Genomic DNA, 21995 nt, shown 5'->3' on the forward strand with positions numbered 1-21995 from the left:
GAGCGCCGTGTGCCTTGGTATAGGGAGCCCTTGGCCTTCGGGGGCGTTTCCTCAGTGGGGCCTGGGCTTGATTTGCAGCCCGTAGGCCTTGGGAGGGGCCCCTTTTGGGGTGCAGAAAAGCCTTCCCCGAGAGGAGATGCCAGTACGCGCGGGCGGATGTTAAAGCTGGGCCTCCCGGAGAGCCGGTGTTAAAGGTGGGCGTCACTGAGACGCTGGGAGCGCGGCTCTGAGCGAGGGCGAAAGCCCGGGTGCCTTCGCGGGGGTGGGCTTTGCGGGCGAAGAAGCGGCGAGAGCCGAGGCCTGGAGGCCGCGAGGTGGTCGAGACGAGGTTGGTGGCACTTGCAGGGAGGATCAGAGCGATTCGGCCTGAGAGCAACGGGTGGGAAAAGGCCCCGTGTTGTGTAGGAAATTGACTTTGCTTGGTGTGAGTTTTTAGAAGTTTCTGCAGAGGAGAAACGTGATCTGACTTAGGTTTACAGCCAAGCATCTGTGGCTGGGAAGTTCTCATGAGAACGGATTGGGAGGTAAGAACAGTGTGGTGCGGTAGATGTGGTTCGTTTGGTCAGATTTTTGTTCTGCTTTGCCCCCGAATCAGTTGCAGAGCACATAAATACAAGAAGGCAAAGATAAACCCGAGAAAGCCCGCGGGTGAAAGAGAGATTGGAGAGAGATCTGAGGTCTTTGGTACCTTGTTTACATTCATGAACTGTCCATGTAGGATCCCTTCTCTGTATAGTGAAGTTGAAGATAGTTCTCTGTAGGGCAATGTGAAGATTAAGTGAATGAATACACGTCAAGTAGGTAGAATGGCAGTGCTGCCTTGTTTATTAGGCTGAGAAATGAAGTGTGAGCGGGCATTTACAAGAAAAATTAAGGGTCTTTTTGGCAAAAGGGATAGGATGTGTAAGCACCCAGGAGCAGGAAAAAGGACTGCAAGTTTGAGAAACTGAAAGTAGTTGATTAGATCATATGAAAGATGTAAAGCATATTAAATGTTTTGAACTTGAGCTTAAGGGTAACGGTGAGCATTATATGTCATAGGCACAGCAGACAGGTAATGTCTCATTTTCTCCTTAGAAAGACCACTGATTGCAAAGTGTAACATAGATTGGTGCAACAGAAGGGCCAGTTGCAGTAGAGAGTAGAGGATGGTGCCAGAGGGGATAGGGATGGATGGACTTGATGGATTTTTAAGCAATAAAATCAGTTGAATTTGGGATTGATCCGGTGCATGAGATATGAAAGGAGGAGGAAATGGTTGTTTTTTGGCTCAAGATAGCTAGGGAGATGGAGTGCTCACACAAGACAGGTTATTACATTATTATACATTGTGTTGATATTTAATGGCGTAGAAATCAGCCACCACTAATTCAGCATCAAACAGTATATACTTGTATTAGTCAAGATTCTCTGGAGACAGAACTAGTATTTATATTGGTCAATCAATTGACTGACAGATATCTGGAAAGACCCTTATAATAAGGAATTGGCTTACATGATTATGGAAGATGAGATCTTCAGGATGTGGCACCAAACTTGAGACCCAAGAGAGCAATGCTTTAGTTCTCATTGAAGCCCAAAGTCTGAGAACCTTGAAGTTGCATAATGTAGTTAGTCTGAAGGCCAGCAGTGTAATATCCAGTTCAAGTTTGAAGACAGGGCAATAAAGCTGTTGCTTCAGCTCATAGGCCTTCAGACGGAAAGTTGTCTCTTTCTTTTTTTTTTAAAAGACAGGTTCTCCCTGTGTAATTTAGGCTGGCCTTGAGCTCACTTTGTAGCCCAGGGTGGTCTCGAACTTTCGAAGATCCTCCTGCCTTAGCCTCCCAAGTGCTGGGATTACAGACGTGAGCCACCATGCCTGGCCTCTTTTCTGTTACTTGTAATAGAGTCAGCGGTTTTGTTCTAGCCAGACCTTCAACTGATTACATGACCCACAATACTATACAGGCCAATAGTCAGTCTGTAGTCTATTGGTTTAAATGTTAATGTCATCCAAAAATAATGCAAACATCCAGAATGTTAAAACAAATATGGTATATAGGCACCTGTGGTCCAGAGTTGAAGCATAAAATGAAGTATCACAATATTAAATTTCTATTTTCTAGCTAATAATCATACATTTCTTAGACCATTCCATCTCCTTTAAGATTATTATTGTAAACTCAAGTAAAGATACTAGCATTTAACTTTTAAAAATTTAAGTCTTTGAGATGGGTTGAAACAGGGTCTCATGATGTATTTCAGGCTGGCCTCATAAAACTAGCTTTCCTTGTTCCTCAGCTTCCCAAGTACACCCCTACACCAGGCCTAATTCCTTTTTTGAAACTGGCAAACAGAGGGATTTATATCTTAATGTTAACATTAGTGGTGATAATTTTATTTATTTTTTTTGGCGGTACCGGGGATCAAACTCACGACCTTGCGCTTGCCAGGCAGGCGCTTATGCCACTGAGCTATATCTCCAGCCCTCTAATTCCTTTTTTGACAAAAATATCAGATAGGGCACACCTGTAATCCGTGCAGCTCAGGAGGCTGAGGCAGAAGAATCACAAGTTTGAGGCAGCCTGGACAACATACCAAGTCACTATATCAAAATTAAGAAACAATGGGATATAACTTAGTGTGAAGGCCCTAGATTCAGTTTCCAGTACTACAAGAAAAATGTCAGGACTGTTCATATATGCACATCCAGAAGTATATAAGGGTAAGATGTTTGGACCCTAGCCAGGCACAGCCACTAATTGAGTGAGCCTTCCATCTCATCACCACCTCATGCACATTGTTTCAAAGGCACGTGTTAGCAGTTGGCAGATACTATGTTCCTGCTTTGGAGAGTCTCTGAAGAGTGGTCCAAATCTAGCATATCAAAGGCCTACTCCAAGGGATGATGGTCATTATTTGAGTTCATCTTTGACACGCTGGGTTCGGTAGGGTTTCCAGGTATCAGATAGGCAGAAGGAATTATAAGTGTGGCACTTGCTGTCAGTTCTCAAAAGTAAGTCATTAGCATAAAGATAGTAAGTCACAAATACATGTATGTTCCACATTACCCTTCCTAGTGTGTTCCCTTTTTGTCTTTCCAGCCAATGTCTTTATGAAAGGTTTTTTTTTTTTCCATTCTTCCCACTTGCTTATTTTCTATGGTGGGCAGGCTGTTTTCCCCATTCCACTACTGACATTGCCTCCACAGAATTCACCAGTGGTATCTGTGTTTTTAACTGTGTGTATGTCAAGTTTTATGTCATTGAACCTTCTTGGAGCATTGCATTCTTGACCATTACCTCCTTATTCTACTTAACAAATCAATGATTTCTTCCAGTCTCTTACAATTACTCATTTACTCAAAATCTCTGTGACGTGGATATTATCTTCTTTTACAAATGAGTGAGCTAGGTCTGTGGGAGATAAGGTGACATGGCTTGTAAGTGACAGGGCTGGTTTGGAACCCAGGCTTAGCTGAGGCCTAGAGTCTTTTGTACTGCCCCATACTTCGAAAAATAGACTTCCTTGGCCTTCTGGATCTTTATTCTTCTCTACCTGTCCTGTTCCTTTTCAGTTCTTTTCCTTACATACAGATATTTCCCAGGTTTCCAGCCCTCCATAACATTTTCCCAGCCATAATAACTACTATGCTGAAAGCCCAGCATTTCTGTGTTCAGACTTCTAAAAATCCCTGTCGTCTTTCCCTTCTCACCTGAGTCTCTCACCTCCAGGAAGACTTGTGGCCTGCTGCTGAGAAGTAGGTGCTTCACTGCACTCTGCCGGCATACTGTGCTTCTACTCATAGTGGCACTTAGTTCACTGCACCGTGTGGGTTACTTATTGTCAGGCACTCTTGTTACTGTTATTGTATGATTCTTGTTATTGTATTCTTAGGAACACCCTTCAGGATACAGCCAAAAGAAAGTTCTGCAAAGCAGAGAGACCAGCCTAGAGCTAGGGATGGCTGCTATGCTGGTGAGTGTCCATTCCCTGGCTCCTTGAATCTAAGTGGGAAGCCTCTGGTCATGAGGAAGATCAGTGTGCTGCTGGGGGCCTAAGCCAGAGGTATGACTCTGAGCTTCCCAACAGGCTGGATTCAGCTACTCATCACCTTGAGAGACCAGTCAGAGAAAGACAGTGGATGTGAAGCAAGTCGGGAATTTTATGTTCAGAGTGGCCACATTTGGAAGAAACATGGAGACCAGTGTCTTAAGTCCTAAGCCTTGTCCTTGAGGCTCTGATAAGAGCTTCAGCATTATATGGGGCAAGGACAAACATGGGGGGCAAGAAGAGTGCACATCCAAGCAGTTGGTCAGATTTGTCTGGTCAGTTATTATTTCGGTTCTGGTTCTGCAGCAACATTTTGCTGGCTGCAGACAAATCATTTACTGCTTGAGGAGCCTGTCAGAAGATGACTGCTCCTCCTTGGAGTGGAGGGCAGCCTTGATTTCCATCATAGATGAATTGCTCCCACGTGGGGGAAAGTCTGGGTTGCCATCATGGGGTGATCACTTCTGGCTGGGGGCAGGGTCAGTTTCCATCATTGGGGTGATCTGCCTTCAAGACTCTGTTCCTGGAATCTTTTTTTTTTTTCCTTTTCACTTTCTTTTTTTTTTTGTGCTGGGAATCGAACTCAGGACCTTGCGCTTGCCAGGCAGGTGCTTGCCCTGCTGAGCTGTATCCCCAGCCTCTTGTTCCTAGAATCTTATCTTGGTGTTTTGAGCCTTGAAAGGGGCCCAGAGAGGCTGGGTAAATTTAGGGCTGATCTATCTGGCATTACCACGTTTTAGACAGACACTCCTTGAATGATTCAACATCTGTGTGTTGAGCTGAGCGGGAATCAGACTCACAGTTTGAAGTAGAGAGGAGACAGTGGCAGGCCCCAGTAAAGACTCAGTGCTTTTAGCAAAAACAACCGTTAAGTGTCTGTTACAACTACTCTACTTAGGAAGAGGGACTCCAGCCGCAAGGAAACAGCAAAGGCCTTGGACAGGAGCCACTGTGCAAGCAGTTCAGGCAGTTGCGCTATGAAGAAACTGCAGGGCCCCGGGAGGCGCTGCGCCGGCTCCGCGAGCTCTGCCACCGGTGGCTGCAGCCCGAGACCCACAGCAAGGAGCAGATCCTGGAGCTGCTGGTGCTGGAGCAGTTCCTGGCCATCCTGCCGGAAGAGCTGCAGGCCCGGGTGCAGGAAAAGCATCCTGAGAGCGGGGAGGACCTGGTGGTTGTGCTGGAGGACTTGCAGCTGGAGCATGGAGGACAAGGACAGCAAGAGGTAAAGGTCACATACACTCTTCTGCAGGAAAGCAAGAATTGAGACTTCTGTCCAGGGGTGTGGACCTGCGTGCAGCAGTGGGTGGAGAATGGCTAAGCTTTGATTCTCTTTCCTTCCAGTCTGGGTCTGTCTTCAGCCTCACCTGTCCTCTTCTGGGAGAAGCTGAATGTGTTCCAGATTCCCTACGCCCCCACCCGCCCCATTTTGGGATTTCTCTTTGTTTCCTTTCCAGCACTGAGCTGTTTATCTGAAGGGCGGTTTTCTGAACCCATGTGTGTTTGTCTCTCCATGTACCTCGTTGTCTCTAGGACCCAGACCGGGAAAAGAAGCAGTCACTGCTTGTGGAAGTACCAGACTCTCTGAGAGCAGTGCAGGCGCAGCAGGTCCTGCCTGGGTATGAAGGCCAGAAGCCTAAGAAAGAGGAGGGTAAGACCTGGAGTGCCCCTGAATTCAAGGTGGGGTAGGTGGTATGTGGCCCTCTGAGCCCCTGCTCAACACACATGCTATTTTGTATTTTGTTTTGGAGTTGGGTTTTTTAAAGTATAATTTACGTCAGTAAAAATGTACTTTTGTACTAGCCAGTGAGTTTTCACAAATATGAAATGAGAATGGTCCTCTAATCAGCACCGCAATCAAAATATAAAAGGTATCTATCACTCCAAACCCTTTAGTTCAACAAACATGAAGGAAAGGTGAGTCTGGACCTTCACCTTACTCGTCTTCCCTTTACTGTAGGGATATATTTTGAAAGTACTGCTAAAAGAGATGGCTATAATCAAAATATGTGATATCTGTGTATACAAATGCCACAATGAAACCCAATATTCTGTATAATTAATATGCACTAATAAAGAAGAAAAGAAGTAGGCCTGCTTTCTCACCAAAAGCAAGGAATTTCAGGCCACACATTTCATTACTGATTTTTTTCTGATCTCCTTCAAACTATTGTAAATGGCATGGTTTTTTATTTCTAAATATCACCTGGGTTTTAATATTTGTTTTTTTTTGTCCTGTAGTTTCTTTGTCACGAAAAGCCACCTTTTCACTTTCTGTTCCTTACATGTTTCTTTTCTTCTTCATCGTCTGGTACAATACCCACTCCTTACTCTCACCGTCTTTCTCTTCCTCTACTTCAATGTCATCTTGGTCCTTCCACTAAAGTTCAGTTACTTCCTGTTCTTTCTCCGTCATTTAAAAACAAATTCATTGCCAGGGGTGGTAGTGCACACCTATAATCCTAGCACTCGGGAGGCTGACGCAGGAGGATTGCTGTGAGTTCAAGGGCAGCCTAAGCTACATAGTGAGTTCAAGAACAGCCTAGACTACATAGTGAGACACTATCTCAAACAAACAAACGAAATCATTAATGTTTCTTTAACCTTTAACTGAGCTTATTGTTATCCTTTCAATTTGGTTATTTTTTCCTTTTTTGAAAAAGGAACTCACTATGTGATTGAGGCCAGCCTTGAACTCTGTATTGTCTATGCTGGGCTTGAACTTTTGGTATTCCTTCCTCAACCTCACAAATGCTAGGATTACAGGCATGTATCACCACACTCAATTCAGCTTTTTTTGAGGTTTGAAAAGTTCCATAATAAAAAGTAGAAAAAAAAGAAAAAAGATTAAAAAATCACTATGTGTAGCGACTCCTAGTTCCCATTACCAAAGGCCTCGTCGCTGCATGGACGGTTGGTCGTAGTCTTTTAAGCCTTTAGGCGTGGACAGTTGCACATCCTGGGAAAATTACTTGCCCTATCTCACTTTCTCATACTGGTACCTATAAAATGTTGAGCTATATTTCATTTGCACTTTCCCATTTTGCCACTCTAAGCCTCTTGCTCTCCAAAAGTCCAAATTCAAAGTCTCCTCTGAGACTCAAAGCAGACTCTTAGCCATGAGACCTTGTGCAAATCAAAACCAAGTTACATATATGTAGTGTACAATGGCACAGGGTAAAGTTTTCCATTCCAAAAGGGAGGAATGGGGACATAGAGAAAAAGGATAGGGCCAAAGCAAGACCAAAACCCACCAGGACAAACATGAAATCCTGTAGTCTGGCATCTTGGGCTGTAACTCTGCCCCTGTGCCCTCCCTGTTACAGCACACATAACCTTTCTCTTGGGTTGGCTCTGCAGTAGAACCAGCCATCCACGTGCCAGGAATCTCTACCTTCCAGGCAGGCACTGTGCCACTGAGCTATATCCCTGGCCTTTTTTTTGGTACAGGGAGTCAAACTCAGGACCTTGCACTTGCCAGGCAAAATCTCCACCTTCCTGGGATCTCTGTTACAGCACTGCTTCACTCTCATAGCCTTGAGTATCACCATCTCAGGAGCTCTTGGCAGGAACCCTGCCCCTGCCACACACTGTCTGACCTCCCAGGCCTTCTGTTGAAATGTGACTGGAAGCCTTTGTGACCTTGTAAACTTTAAATTCTGCACATCTGTAAAACCAGTGTTGTGTGGATGACACTCAGATCTGCCACCAGTTTAAGCAGTAGCTTGGCCCCCTTAGACCATGGTTCCAGGAGCCTCTGAGTATCTGCATGGCTGAGCATGATGAAATGAATGCTGGAGAAACACTTCCTTAGGTGGCTTTGTCTGAACAGAGGTTCCTGGTGCTCTCCTCTCAATGCAGACTTTTTCAAAGGAGTATCCATTTTTATACCTTGTGCCTGTTATGAGTGGGATCTGGCCAGTTCTTAAGATGTGAAAGTATCTTTCTTATTGCTCTGCTGCAAAGTGCTTGGCCTCTTTTTAAAGGGATTAATCTCAATAGCAACCATATACTCCTTTGCCCTAACTTTACATGTACTTCTTTTGTAGCCACACTGCAAGTTTTTAAAATTTTTCTGCTCAGCTTTTTTGCTCCTGATTCTCACTATAAATCTGGCTAAAAACAGGCAGCAGTACCTATCCTATAGTCTGAATACTGTGCTGTCTTGAAATTTTCTCCCCCAGGTAGGTTACTCTGTCATCTTCAAGTTCAGCCTCCCATAATTCTCAGAGCATGGATAAACTGTAGACAAGTTCTTTGCCAGAAGGTAACACAAATGACCTCTAGTGCAATTCCCAATAAAGTTCTTATCACAGGTGCACTTTCCCATCTGCATTCCTTCAGCATTTTGGTCTTCAGAGCTCTCACCAGAATCATCCATTAAGTACCACGTACTACTTTCTAGGGTGCATATCCAGATCTTTCCAAACTCCTCTCACAAAAGAGTTCCAAAAGCTTTTGAACCACAGTGTCAGGTATAGTCACAGCAACAACCCAACTTCTCAGTACCAATTTTATGTGTTAGCTTCTAATGCTGTGACAAAATACCTGAGATAAACAAAGGAGGAAAGGTTTCTCCTTTATTTTAGCTTATGATTCTAGAATTTTCAGTCTGCGGTCATCTGGTTCCTTTGTTTCTGGGCCTGGCGGGACAGAGCATGATGGCAGAGGGATGTGGCAAGGAAGGCTGCGTTTCCTCATGGAGGAGAGGACACAGGGTTGGGGGAGTGGGAGCAAAGTACACCTCTCAAGACAATGCCCCAGTGGTTTCTTCCAGCCAGGCCTCATCTCTTCCGGGTGTCCACCACCTCCCAATACTACCTTCACCTGGCAACCAAGCTTTCAACACATGAGGTTTTGAGGACTTCTAAAATCCAAACCTCCTAAAATCCTTTACCTGTTGCCTATTTTCTTGTGCATTAGAGTCTGTTTCAAAGGTCTGCTTGTTTATGGAGCCTTCTGAGTCAAGTGGCTGGCAAAAAAGGGTCTGCCTTTTCTGAACAACTTTGCAAAGTGAATGTAATACTTGCAGTACTTCTTGCAAATGTTCCTTACCCCATGGATCTGGTGAAAATGTTACTTTTTACAAAGTTCAGGTTATTTTGGGGTTTCAATGCTTCTCCTTCCTTTTAGTTACATGTCATTACCAGAAAAGGATCTTTTATTCCTTTGCCTTGGTTCCTCACTTCTGCTGACGTAGACTACTTCGCATCGCAGAGGATGTTGCCCATGGCACATTGTTGGTGTTCCTTGGTCTCACCTTTCCACACGTGTGACTTTACTTTCTCTGGGGTCTTCTTACTAACCCTTTCATTTTTACTTGTGGCTCTCATCCACTCTTAATTATCTCCTGCCTCTGTCTTGCTCATATTGATGATTAGTTTATTAGCGCTGCTTAGAATCTCCTCTTCTGATTCTTCTACACATTTCCCCTATTCTTTCATTCTTACGTGGCATCCCTATTATGCTTTGAGCCTTAAAACATGTAGGCCAGAAGCCCATTCTTGTCACCTTTCTGCCTGTGTATCTGAGGACGTTATTTTCTTTTTTTTTTTTTGGTTTTTTGGTTTTTTGGTTTTTCTCCGATACCAGGAACCGAACTCACAACCTTGCACTTGCCAGGCAGGCGCTTTGCCGCTGAGCTAAATCCCCAGCCCCTGAGGACGTTATTTTCATTGTCAAGTAATTTCACCCCTCAAACATAAGTCATGTAGTCTTCAACAGTTGTTTAATGTCTATATTTGTTTATGTACCAGGAGATGTGCTAGAGGAAATGAAGTCGGCTCTGCTTATGCTTACAGTCTCCGGAGGTGTTAAGGGCTGTGATCGAGGGAGACAGAGATAGGAACAAATCATTACAGCATCGACAGGGAAAAGGTCCACACAGGAAAGATCAGGAAAAAGGCCAAGGCATTTTTGTGAATATGTTACCCTCAAGGTCTTTTCCTCCCATGTTTTAGATATATTGAAGAAAACACTGAGTCCAGAGACGTGTTACTTTTCTAGGATCACATAGATATCAGTAGTCAATAAAATTTGTACCATGTCAGCATCTTTTTATTCTTAAAGTCCCTTATTGGTCCAAGGGTCCTCAATGGTCCTAGCTTTTTATTTTCCATGTGACAAATCATTTTCAAAAAGTATAGTTATGTCCTTCAATACAGTTGGTTTGCTTGCCTCGAGCTCTTCTGTGTATCATATGGTAAAACTGAAACCATTGAAAATAAAGTAGATCTAGGTGGCATACCTGTGATCCCAGTACTCGAGGCTGAGGCAGGGAATTGGATTGCCTGAGGCAGGGAACCCATTTCTATGCATGGGTTCGAGGCTAGCTTTGGCAACATAGTGAGTTCAAGGCCAGGCTGATGTACGTAGTGAGACCCTGTCTCAAAAAAAAAGGAAGGAAGTCATCTCCAAGCACAACTGCCCAGCCTTCCCCCAAAGCAGTCACTGTTTACAATGTCTTGTGTATAATTCCATGTATATGTTATACAAATACAACTATAGTTGTTTTACTTTTACATGCCTGGCTTTATTTACATTTTTCACCTAGTTGCAGATTCCTTCCCCAAGCACCAAAACCCCAAGTAATTAGTGATACATATTTCATGTTTCAGATGAGGAGATACAGATTGAGAATGGAAAACTTACAACAACAGACTCTTGTGATACAGAGGAGGAACCCCAGAAGAAAGCTGAACCCAGAGAGGCTCATTTTGAGGATTGTAACTTGGAAAGGCAGCAGGGCAAGCCCCATCACTCAGACGTGACTGAATACAGAAGCACACACACAGGAGGAAAGCTGTGTGACTCAGAAGTGTGTCAAAGTTCTGTACTTACCGGACATCAGAAACCCCTGTCTAGAGAGAAAGGCCATCAGTGCCATGAGTGTGGGAAAGTTTTTCAGAGGAGTTCACACCTTGTCAGACATCAGAAAATCCACCTTGGTGAGAAGCCTTATCAGTGCAAAGAGTGTGGGAAAGTCTTCAGTCAGAATGCAGGCCTTTTGGAGCATCTCAGAATCCATACTGGAGAGAAACCTTTTCTATGCATCCATTGTGGAAAGAACTTCAGGCGCAGCTCTCACCTTAATCGACACCATAGAATTCACAGTCAGGAGGAACCCTGTGAATGTAAGGAGTGTGGGAAAACCTTTAGTCAGGCCCTGCTTCTCACACACCATCAGAGGATCCACAGTCACTCCAAAAGCCACCGGTGTAATGAGTGTGGCAAAGCCTTCAGCTTGACCTCAGACCTCATTCGGCATCACAGGATTCACACTGGAGAGAAACCATTCAAATGTAAAGTATGCCAGAAAGCCTTCCGACTAAACTCACACCTCGATCAGCACATAAGAATCCATAATGAAGAAAAGCCCTACAAGTGTACCGAGTGTGGAGATGCCTTCCGGCAGAAGTCAGGTCTCTTTCAGCATCAGAGACATCACCACAGAGGCAGACTGGCCTGATGAGTGTTCTCTCTGTACAGAACATCAGAAGCAACAGAGAGAAGCAGACAGCATGCCACAGCATGCCAGGAAAAGTCTCTGGCCAACTAATGTCAGAAAATACTCTAACGCCAAGTTGAAAGCCATTTGCCTCCTTTCTGTCTCTCTCTCTCTCTCTCTCTGTCTCTCTCTGTCTCTCTCTGTTCTTTGAAGCTGGCCTTGGACCACAGTAGACAGTCCTTTACAATCAAAGCAAAACAGTAGTCCTCACTACAGGACCTCGAAGAGGCGTTAATGTGATTGATAATTGCATGGTTGTGTATCTCCACACAAGCTGTACTCAGGCCTCTGAGAACAGCAGCCAGTCAAGTGTCCACATAGACTGATGCAAAACAAGGGATGGTTAATATTTCAGATACTGTAGCAACAGATTCATTTTCTCCACCGGCTTCTCACACACACACACACACACACACACACACACACACCCTTGCCGCCTTTCAGCTTTACCTCCACACTCCCTATGTACAACCAAAGCATTTTGGAAATTGAAGTTGAACTCTCTCTGGAGTACTTGTCCTCGTATCACTTTACATTTTCCATCCCCATCTCCACCACATCTCACTGGTTCACATTACAAAGCAAAGTTTTACTTAGACTCTGGAAGTGATTTCAAGAGTCATTTTGAGTGAACTGTGCTGAATCAATCCAAGTAGCAGCTGTCTTGATAACTCCAGTCCTGGTACAGTGACTGCTGCATAGATGCTATTTAATAAATGTCCATGGAAGAAATCAGAGTTCGTTCTTTTAATATTAGAGATGTAGTTTTTGAATGTTGCTTGTTTTGGAATTTATTGAAAGTCACAATACAGTCATCAGGGAAAGAAAGTCGTTAACCTCTGTATCAGTAACAGCGTGGTAATGGTTAAGCATAGTAAGGTTAGAGGAGTCAGCTCCCAGGCACATGTGGAGGGTAAACATTGCTTACTGATGGGTAGCCGCAGAGGGTATGGTGCCCTGAAGACAACCTCTCAGTCTGCCAGTGTGGGAAGATGGCTGAATCCTCATAGTCATTAGAAATTCAGCTGCATGTAGCTTAAAAGTAAAAAAATAGAGACTGTAGAACTTTTTCTTCTCTAATATATAAGGTTAGAGGCAATCAGGGCAACACTGATAAGGTTGTTCCATGGTATCTTTAGGGTCTGAGTTTTCCACTGTTCTGTTCCACCATCCTGCTCCATGCCAGCAACTTTTAAAACCCTCACATGATCCTTGATGGCTGCTGAAGCTCCAGCTATCACATGCAAAATGTGGAGAAACAGCAAGACAAGAGGCTTGTCCTAGTTCTGTCAGCTCTCTGAGCTGCCTTCGTAAAAATCACCACATGTATCTCCGGCCAAAACTTTGGGAAAGAAGGCAGGAGTTTCGGCGGTTATGACATTTATAGCGGCATAGTCATAATTGCCAAAACTTAGAAGAAAGCTGGATGTCCTTCAGTAAGTGACTTAAACTGGGCCAGTTTTTTGCCAGCACAGTGTCATAATTTCATGTACTTGGGAGGTTAAGGCAGAAAGATCACACATTCAAGCCCAGCCTGGAAAATTTAGTGAGACCTTATCTCAAAAAATAAAAAGAACGGGATGTACCTCCACAGCAGCATGCCCCTGGGTTCCATCCTGAGTACCCCAACAAAACCACCTGGGCCTATTTTTTAAAGGGTGTTTTATATTTTTACTAATGAATTGGAACATCTTTTTACATGTTAATTGATCATTTACAGTTCAGATTTTAAGTTGTCTCCTTTGCTGACGTACTAGTTTCCTCTTAAGCAGCAATGTCTTTAGAAATACTGTACATAGGGAGCTATCAAATTTTCAATGCTTTTTGACAGTTCCAGAATGTAATACCAAACAAATATAAAAGAATGAAAAAATTGAATGGTGTTCCCTACAGTATTACTTATAAAAAAAAGTATAGCCATGCATAGTGACATATGCTATAACCTCAGCACTCTGGGAAGCTGAGGCAGAATGTAAAGGTAACCAACTTAAGCTAGGCCTGGCTCAAAAAGGAGAGGGGTGGGGATGTGTGGATGCCCTGGTTCAATTCCCAGCATAGAAGACAGAAGGAGATACAACAAATACACTTCAGTAGGGATAGTAAAGCATTGTTATACACCAATACAATCCAGTACTCTTTAGCTCTTTAGAGAAAGTTGGTATATGAAAATATAAAAAAGTAACACAAAATATTACAGACAACTGATTTAGGTAGAAAAACAGGCAGGCAGGGGGGAGTGCTCCAGAGAGTTAGGGCAAGGATGAAAACATCACAGCTATGGCTGGAGGTGTATCTGTTGGAGGTTAACCCTCAAAGACAGAATGACCAGACCCGAGATAAGTGGTAACACCTAGTCTAATGAAGTCTAGATAGACGTCAGTCACTTCAATGGGTGACCAAGGCCCTCAGACTCGTCCCTTCCTGAAAAGTTCTTTGTTCTTTCCATGTATACTTGCTATGTGACTTGCTTCCTTGTTGAATCAATAATACCAACTATACTTACAATCTTATTGGTTGATTATAGCTGTAACCTATACTGTTTCCACCTGGTTATGCTTTATACCACTTCCCCTGAGGTGGGAGAAGACTTCCCCTGAGAAATGGGATCATCAGCAAGCCGCTAGGGGCCCCTCCTACCTCTCAGAGAGATACAGGAGCTGTATCTCTCCCTCTCAATAAATATTTCCTACTCTTAACCTCCATTGTTCCCTAGAATTCATTCTTTGATTTTGGGGAACACGAACTCGGCATATCAAACATCTAAGTTGGGAGTTATATTTCCTATATTATGATCCCCAACTGGTTTAAGATACATAGACCCATACTTATTAGCTAACTAAAATTTTTTTTAATGTTATTATGTGGTACTACTCTGGGGAGATACTGAAAATACATATTAACAGTGGTTATCCCCAAGAAGACACTATTTTGATTTCACACAACCGGAATTGTCCTTGTGTGTGTGTAATCTGTGTACTTAAAATAATTCACTCCGTTTCCTTTAATTATCGCTTTAGCTCTTACTCCAGCCGGTGAGAACCCTAGCAGATTCATCTTTGTTTTCCCCATCCCGCTAGTTTTTAACTGAGATGATTTACAGAAACGTGGGTGTGCGTGGGCCGGCAGGAAGGGCCCACCAAGGAGTTAGGGAGCAGGGGTGTTGCTCCCAGTGCACCATAGAGATGAAGGCCACGCTACTAGAGAGACAGGAGTCAGCCGGAAGCCGCCACAGGGCTAGAGACCCGGCCACAGGAAATAATCTTGGTCCAGTCCTGCCACAGGAAGTGCCCCTCTGCGCCCAGTCTGGCTATAGGAAGTGTCTCTATGGCCTCTGCCCACAGGAAATGCCCCTTCCTCTGAGCCCCACGGCAGGAAGTCCCCTCCGGTTTGAGTTCTGGTCCCCAGCATCTCAGCACAAGTACCTGAGCCCCGCGGGAATTCCAGCAGTGTCTGCACAGTACCAGGTAGGCGCTAGGTGGGAGTCCAGGAAAGCCCCTGTCTGCAAGGTGCTGGGTTGGGGCGCAGCCGGCTGTATTGCGGGGCGGAGACAGCGAGAGGGGGACAGCACATTTTCCCATGTGGTCTTTAGGCTTGGGGTGGTCAGCGGCGATTACCCGCGTACAAAGCAGGTAAGTTTGCGCTGGGGCTTGGAAATTCGCATTAGGATGATCCTGGCCGTGAAAAAAGTGTATGGGAAAAATTTGAGTAGTGCCAAAACATGCCAGAACATTCCCAAAGCATGGCAGTAACACGAGGAATTTCGTAAAAGCATGGTTTCCTTAAAGGGGAGGACTATGTCTTTTGTTGTAGATCTAGCTTCAGTCCTGGAAAATAATGAGGTGCACAGTAAATTGAGTGACAGACCAGTACAACCCAGTAAAGAGCAGACCTCAGGGATTTTGTATTTAATCCAAGGAGTATTTAATCCAAGGAATATTTGAAACTTTTCGGGTTAATTTCTCTGCTCTCACTCCACAACAGTCAACATATAAGACTTTTCCGTCCTCAGTAGGTGTAGTGATTTCCCCCGACCCCCACGCGGGAAGTGAAGGGGTTGTGGCAGGGAAAACAACTCCCAGGACGGTAGATGTCAGATGTGCTGAGTTCGTGGTCTCACGACATCCAGGAATTGTTACTTGTCACAGGCTGGGCCTGAGGGTCCTGAGACGGAAATGAAGAACTTGGCCCACCCTTTCAAATAGGTATGCAGGTTTGCTGACGCCTGTCACAGAAAAGGATTTTCCGGACGCATCAGTAAAAGAGGCGTGAGGAGGATAGGACGCACCCTCGGGTGCTCAGTGAGGCACGGTACAGTTGGGAACTGGGCGTATTGTATGTGTTTCAGGAGGTAGAATTCGATAATCTATAGTCTTGGTCTTAGTCTTAGTCTTAATAGTTCCGAGAAGATGGCCCACCCCTGGTGAGATAATAGTCTATCCCTGTGGGAAATGCCAAAAGTACAGTCCATTCTTGGGTGAAGGAGGACCTTTTGCAGGTAAAAGGGAATGTGCAGGCCCCTTTGCAGCTGAGAGTTGCCCAGGTTTGCTTTTTTGGAAGAAGGAAAACAAGTAGTAAATAAACAGGCTTGTGTTCTGAGGTTGCAGTTTTTCTTTAAAGTACAATTTTTTATATCTCAATTTCCTTGTTTACTTTCTACCAGCTTTATTTTTTCTGTCCTATCTCAGAATGAAATAGAGAACCAGAGGAGGTTGGGAAAGTTTTATTGGAAATATGAGTAGCTCCCGGATTTCCAGGAGGGATCTCAAGTGGGCCGCCACGGCCCCTCAATCCAGTCCTTTCATAGGTGAGCAGAGCACGGGAACCGCTCACTTGTTTAGTGGCCACCTACTGAAAGGTGGCCTTGTGGACTTAAAATGACCAATTGGAACTTGGGCTTCTAACCCAGTTCCTTAGCATACAGGGTTTAAAGGCAACTTGATTTTAGAGAAAAAAAAAAACTGGCTATTTTGCATTTCAAGTTCCTCAGAACTCAAGAGTTTAGTAGAGAGTGGTTGTACCTCCTTTTAGTAGGGGGTAGGCTGCATTCCAAGTTGCCTGAGGAAGTACATCCTTGGTCCAAAGTTCAAGTTCACTGTCTATTCTTATTTTAATTTTTATCAATATGGTTGGTGATCCAACTTTATCTCAGGCCTGACCGCTCCTAAGCTAACTAAATGAGTGCAGATTCAAGGCAAGGAAAAGTAGTTAACACCTCCCGATGAAAGAGGGGCACAACATCACTATAAAAAGAATTTGGGGATAGGAGACTTTGGAATCCATCTACCACACCTACATTAAAGGTAGGCATCTGGCTCCTCTGTGGGTAAAATTATTACTTCTTCCCAGCTACCCAAGCATCTTTTTTTTTTTTTTTTTGTAACAGGTCTCACTATATAGCTCAAACTGGCCTTGAACTCACTATGTGTCATAGGTTGGCCTCAAACTTGTTCTGATCCTTGTACTTTGACCTCCCAAGGGTGTGTGTATGTGTGTGGGGGGGTTGCAGGCATGTGCCTCTGTGTTCTTATTGTTAACCTTTCTTCCCTTGTATCCCACCTCCCTTACCTCTGGGTTTAGCCTCTTCACATTCATGATCCGCTTCTGATTAACTGTGTTTATAATAGAGACAAGTAGCTCAGTTTTTGAGTGCCACCTGTACTGGGGATAAACATATCACATAGGGCTTCAGAGCACTGATTTGCATATTGTGAATCAATTCTTAAACTTTAGCTATACATTTGGAAAAACATTTCTTGAGTGTAGACCTCAGCCAAGTGATCTTTTGTCTAGCTTCTAAGCTCAACATGTATGAAGCTTTGCCAGGCTCCACTCCTGAAAATCAAGACAGCCTCCTGAAAGTGAAGGTAGAAGATCCCGCCCGGGAGCAAGCATATGACTCACAGGAGCACAGCTCCCATTTGCAAGAACTTTCCCGCCTGCAGTTCCGGCAGTTTTGCTATCAACAGGCTCCTGGGCCCAGGGAGGCTTTGACTCAACTCCGCAAGCTCTGCCACCAGTGGCTGCAGCCGGAAATGCACAGCAAGGAGCAGATCCTGGAGCTGCTGGTGCTGGAGCAGTTCCTGGCCGCCCTGCCCGGGGAGCTGCAGGCCTGGGTGCAGATGTATCCTCTGCAGAGTGGAGAGGAGGCTGTGACAGTGCTAGAGAACCTGGCAGCTGGACATGGAGACACAGGACAGCAGGTGATGGATGGGGTGGTGGGAAAAGAAATGGAGGATGTGCAACTCTTAATCTTAAATAACTTAATTTTGAAGTAATGTATAACCTACAGATGTATTGGGAGAACAGTACACAGAACTCCTGTGTACACTTCAGCCAGACTTGCCAGGTGTTAACACTTGTTCTGTGATGTGCTACACCCTGTGCTCTTCTGCAGGTTTTTTCTGTGTGTATATGTGTATGAACCATTTCAGAATTAATTGCAGACATTATGTCCCTTTATCTTTATTTATTTATTTTGTATCAGGAATCGAGCTCAGGACCTTGCACTTGCCAGGCAGGCCCTTGTTATCACTGAGCTATCTCCCCAGCGAAATTTTCATTCTTTTTTTTGGCGGGGGTGGGGGGGGATGGTATCAGGAGTCGAACTCAGGACCTTGCAATTGCTAGGCAGGCACTTGTGCCACTGAGCTACATCCCCAGCCCTGTCCCTTTATCTTTAAACACTTTGGTATTTATATCTGAAGAGCAAAGGCATTCTCTTATAAAACCAAGATACAATTACTTTGTTTAAGGAAATTAAACAAAAGTATTATGATATTATCGTATAACCGTAGTCCTACTCACATTTTGCCGTATTACGCCATTGCTATTGTTTATCGTCGTATTTCCTTTCTTTCTGGAGATAAGTCAGAATCACATTTAGTTGCTGTTTTCTCCTGACTAGATCCAGGTTGCACATCATGATAAGAATATCTCCCACAGAGGTGGCGTCATGTTCTCAGGGGGAGCATTACTGATGCAGGCCTGGCAGTGCCTGTCGGATTGCCTCATTATCGTTCGCCCTTTGCATTTACTACGTGCCTTGTGGGAGGTGACTTGAGACAGTGCACGTGTCCTAGTCCTCGCTGAGCCTTTGCCCACTGCTCCGAGTGTTCTGGCTTTGTGTGTGTGTTCTGGGCAGGGACGTTTGCCTTTGTTGCCTGCCATGCTGTAGCATAGGGGCCAGCTCCCATCAGGCACTCAGGCCTCACTTGCCCAGTGAATGAACGGATGAATGCCTGTGTCCGGTTGTTCCTGCCTTACAGGATGGAGCGGGCTTGCTCTGTGCTCCCTTGGGAAAGTCCCTGACTGTTGTTTGCTCTGGTTCCCACCAGGATGCCTTTTCAAAGTGAATCTTTTTGTCTCCAGGCCTCTTTCTACACTCAGGGACAGGAAATGCACCTAGTGGTGGCAGACTGTCAAGGAGCCTCTCTGGAGAGTCAGAGCCTCCAGCTCCTGCCGGGGGTAACCACGCTGCCAAGCGAAACTCCACAGCTCCCCCAAGACGTGGGTGGTGAGTGCCACGGAGTGCGTAATGAGGACGCAGGAGCAGGCCAGTGAGGGACACACGACTCCTTAGTCAAAAGCTGGTTAGCTGTGTCCGCAAGTCGCGTTTCCTACTTTTGTATGCACTGTGAGATGATCACACCAGCTGCCGAACATGTCTGTCACCTCATAGTTATGTGTGTGCTGAGCGTACTTGACATCTACTTTCAGCAAGAAGGGTATGAAGTAAAGTCTGAAGCTGGGCATAGTGACACGGCCATTGTCCCAGCTTTCCCGAAGGCTAAGGTAGGAGGATGGACCCAGAAGTTCAAGGCCTGTGCAGGCCACAGAGAGAGCCCTCATCCTAAAAAAAAATAAATCAATTATGCAATATATCAGTACATTATTGTTCTCTTTTTTTGAGACAAGGTCTTGCTGTGTAGTTCAGGCTGGCCTTGAACTCACGTACAGGCTAACCTTGAACTTGCAGTGATCTTCCTGCCTCAGCCTCCTGAGTGCTGAGATTACAGGTGTGCACCACCATGCCCAGCTTGCAATATATTAACTGTAGTCACCATGTTGTATATTTGCTCTTCAGAACTTATTTTATAGAGCTTCAGGTGTATGCCCCTCGCCAGCATCTGTTAAGATCAGAGTGGTCCAAATGTAGGCTGTAGTGGATTTTGTGCTATGCTACCCTAAGCAACGCACTCATCACCAGCTTCTCCTCCCCTCTTTATTTACACCTATGACTCATTTTTCTTAATGTATGTAAAAATGTGTCACTAAGTACCTTGTAAGTTCATAAGTGCCACTCGGTTTTATGAGAGACCCTAAAATTTTAGAATCTTTGACTTCTTGGTAGAGTGAAATAGTCACAGTACTCTTTTCTCAGCCAGTGAGCTCTGCGTCTTAGTTTGGATATTTAACAAACACAGGGTTTGGGTTGCTGGGCCCCAAATAGGACACTTCAAAGCTGGCCATGTCTCACTTAGGGCTCTCAACTCCCCTGTCCAGGGTTTGCTCCCCGGAGACCAGCCTTTCTCCAGCAAGAAAGCTCCAGAGAGAAGGCAGAAGAGGGTGAGTGTAGCCCACCCCGGACCCAGGTGAGCAGCAGCAGGCTATGGTAATGTCAGTGCAGTCCCTCCTTCGCCCACCCTTTGCCTTCCTCTGCCCGCCTCCTCAGCTGACGGCCTTTTCGGTGCACAGACCCTGTGTTCACATTGTCACAGAACATCACAAGGAGCTCTTGTTGGTCTCTTCTGTTCCCTCCTTTCCTCTCACCCCGCCTGGGAGGCACCTCAGACCTCAGTGTGAGAGTACCCGGTGGGGTTTGGCTCTTGGGTTCACAAGCTGCCTTCACTCACTCGATGCAGAATGATTGGTGGTTTTCTCTTTGGGGGTCTCTGGTTTCTTTCTCCAGCCTGAGGACCTGGACCTGTTGTCACATTCCTTTATGTTCCGTATTCAGCACACAACCATATAGCATTTAGAGAAATTCTGTACATCCAAACAAACTTCCTTGTGTTCTTCAAGAATTGACACTCCTTTTTCCTCCCTTTTCTCTTAGTGGTTCATTAGTTTTTCTGGTAGTTTTTTTTTTTTTAATTTGGGTTCAGAGGTAGAGCACTTACCTGCCTTCCGTGAAGGCCTCGTTTCTATCCACAGCACTGCAAACAATAAATAAATAAGTTCTTTCCCACTGAAATTCTTGTGCACATCGCTGCTGTATCAGTTTGCTCAAGACACCTTCCTCACGGCAAATCCTCGGCCCCTCTGTGCCTCCATGTTGTCTTAATCCTGTCACACTGAATGTCTCTCATTCTTAATAAGTACTTTTCCTTCTGAAAAGAAACAGAAAATGAAACCTATCTATACACATTTTAAACGTTAAACTCATTGCTTTAAATGTAATACAACAAAAGCAAAGGAAAGGTGACATATTTTTAAAGGTGTATATTTCATGAAGTGGAGTGCTTCGACATGACTATACCCATGGAAATAACGAAGTGCTTAGATGCTTGCGCTGATGTATAATTAGTGGGTTTGAATTAAAAATAAGATCAGAAGTCCAGGAAGATCAAAGGTTAGAGGTATAGGTGGGCAGTGGGTGAAAACTAGTACTGAGCTGAATAATAAAAGACTAGATAGAAGGGAATAAACTTAATTGAAGTAAGGCTAAGATGTAGAGTGAATTCTGTGCCCTCAAAGTCCTAACCCCAGGTGCTTGTGAGTGGGACCTCCTTGGGAACTAGGCTCTTCGTGGATGTAATAATTTGAGGTGAGGTCATACTAGATTAGGATGGCTCCTCAGTCCAGTCTCTGAGGGGTTATGTGAAGGCCAAGTCAAGAGAAAGGGAGAACGTGATGGGACAACTGGACCAGAGGTCTGCATGATACTTCCACAGGCCTGAGCCTCTGGCATTGGCTGAGCACCAGAAGCTGAGAAACGCCAGGAGGAGCCTCCCCTGGGGAGTGCAGAGAGCAGCGCCCTGCAGATACTTTGACAGAAAACTCTCCAGTCTGTGCTTGTTACAAGAACCCTAGGAGCCCAATGTAGATTTCAAGGCAAGTCACAAATTGATAAAAAGATCGTAAGGAGGGGTGGTAGTATTTACAGGAGGTAGGCTTTTTAGTATCAAAATAAGTTTTTACAGTTCACAGTAGGGTAGTGATAAGGTAAAGAGAAAACATCATCTGCCTTGAAAACCTCTTCCTTGTCAAAACAGGCATCCAGTCTGTGGGAAGCTGGACACTGTATTCCTTTTAGTCAGTGAAAAGAAAGGGTAGATTGAAAAATGAAACAAAATCAAGGGGTTAAATAAGAAGACTTCCCGGGGCAATGTTAGATAAAACTAAAAATATGAAACCCTAGACAACTCTCAAAATAAATAATTACAGTATACAAGTTTCTTTTTTTTTATTTTAAAGAGTAAGAGAAGGATAACAATAATGGGGGGGGCTTACCAAATTA

The 21995-nt window shown here is 44.6% G+C and overlaps 2 protein-coding genes across 5 annotated transcripts in view; both read left to right on the forward strand.

Moving 5' to 3' along the window:
* Window positions 1-12268, forward strand: Zscan26 (zinc finger and SCAN domain containing 26). Of its 2 annotated transcripts, none has more exons than XM_005398969.1 (5): window positions 1-194; window positions 3877-3957; window positions 4931-5254; window positions 5563-5680; window positions 10647-12268. In XM_005398969.1, the coding sequence occupies exons 2-5, from the start codon at window positions 3943-3945 to the stop codon at window positions 11495-11497; spliced, it is 1308 nt and encodes a 435-aa protein (XP_005399026.1). In that variant the 5' UTR covers window positions 1-194; window positions 3877-3942; the 3' UTR covers window positions 11498-12268. The 2 variants fall into 2 exon arrangements, with proteins under 2 accessions (XP_005399026.1, XP_005399027.1); XM_005398970.2 differs by lacking the exon at window positions 1-194 and adding an exon at window positions 205-328.
* Window positions 12269-14910: 2642 nt separating this feature from the next.
* Pgbd1 (piggyBac transposable element derived 1) overlaps window positions 14911-21995 on the forward strand; it is a 15005-nt gene continuing 7920 nt past the window's right edge. Inside the window, exons 1-4 of one of the 3 annotated variants that reach the window (XM_005398967.2) lie at window positions 14911-15000; window positions 17327-17736; window positions 18905-19049; window positions 20039-20127. In XM_005398967.2, coding sequence (XP_005399024.1) covers window positions 17341-17736; window positions 18905-19049; window positions 20039-20127 — 630 coding nt within the window. In that variant the 5' untranslated portion in view covers window positions 14911-15000; window positions 17327-17340. Of the gene's footprint in view, window positions 15001-17326; window positions 17737-18870; window positions 19050-20038; window positions 20128-21995 lie in introns of those variants that run through there. The other 2 variants (XM_013521783.1, XM_005398968.2) reach the window with 2 other exon arrangements.

The sequence above is a fragment of the Chinchilla lanigera genome, unplaced genomic scaffold, assembly GCF_000276665.1.
Source record: "Chinchilla lanigera isolate Chin_1 unplaced genomic scaffold, ChiLan1.0 scaffold00064, whole genome shotgun sequence".
Lineage (NCBI taxonomy): Eukaryota > Metazoa > Chordata > Mammalia > Rodentia > Chinchillidae > Chinchilla > Chinchilla lanigera.

What these genes read in the sequence shown, in the direction of transcription:
- Zscan26 (XM_005398969.1), top strand. An exon ending in GAGGACAAGGACAGCAAGAG is followed by an intron (nt 5,255 to 5,562) that starts GTAAAGGTCACA and finishes CGTTGTCTCTAG; the next exon opens with GACCCAGACCGGGAAAAGAA. An exon ending in GAAGCCTAAGAAAGAGGAGG is followed by an intron (nt 5,681 to 10,646) that starts GTAAGACCTGGA and finishes TTCATGTTTCAG; the next exon opens with ATGAGGAGATACAGATTGAG.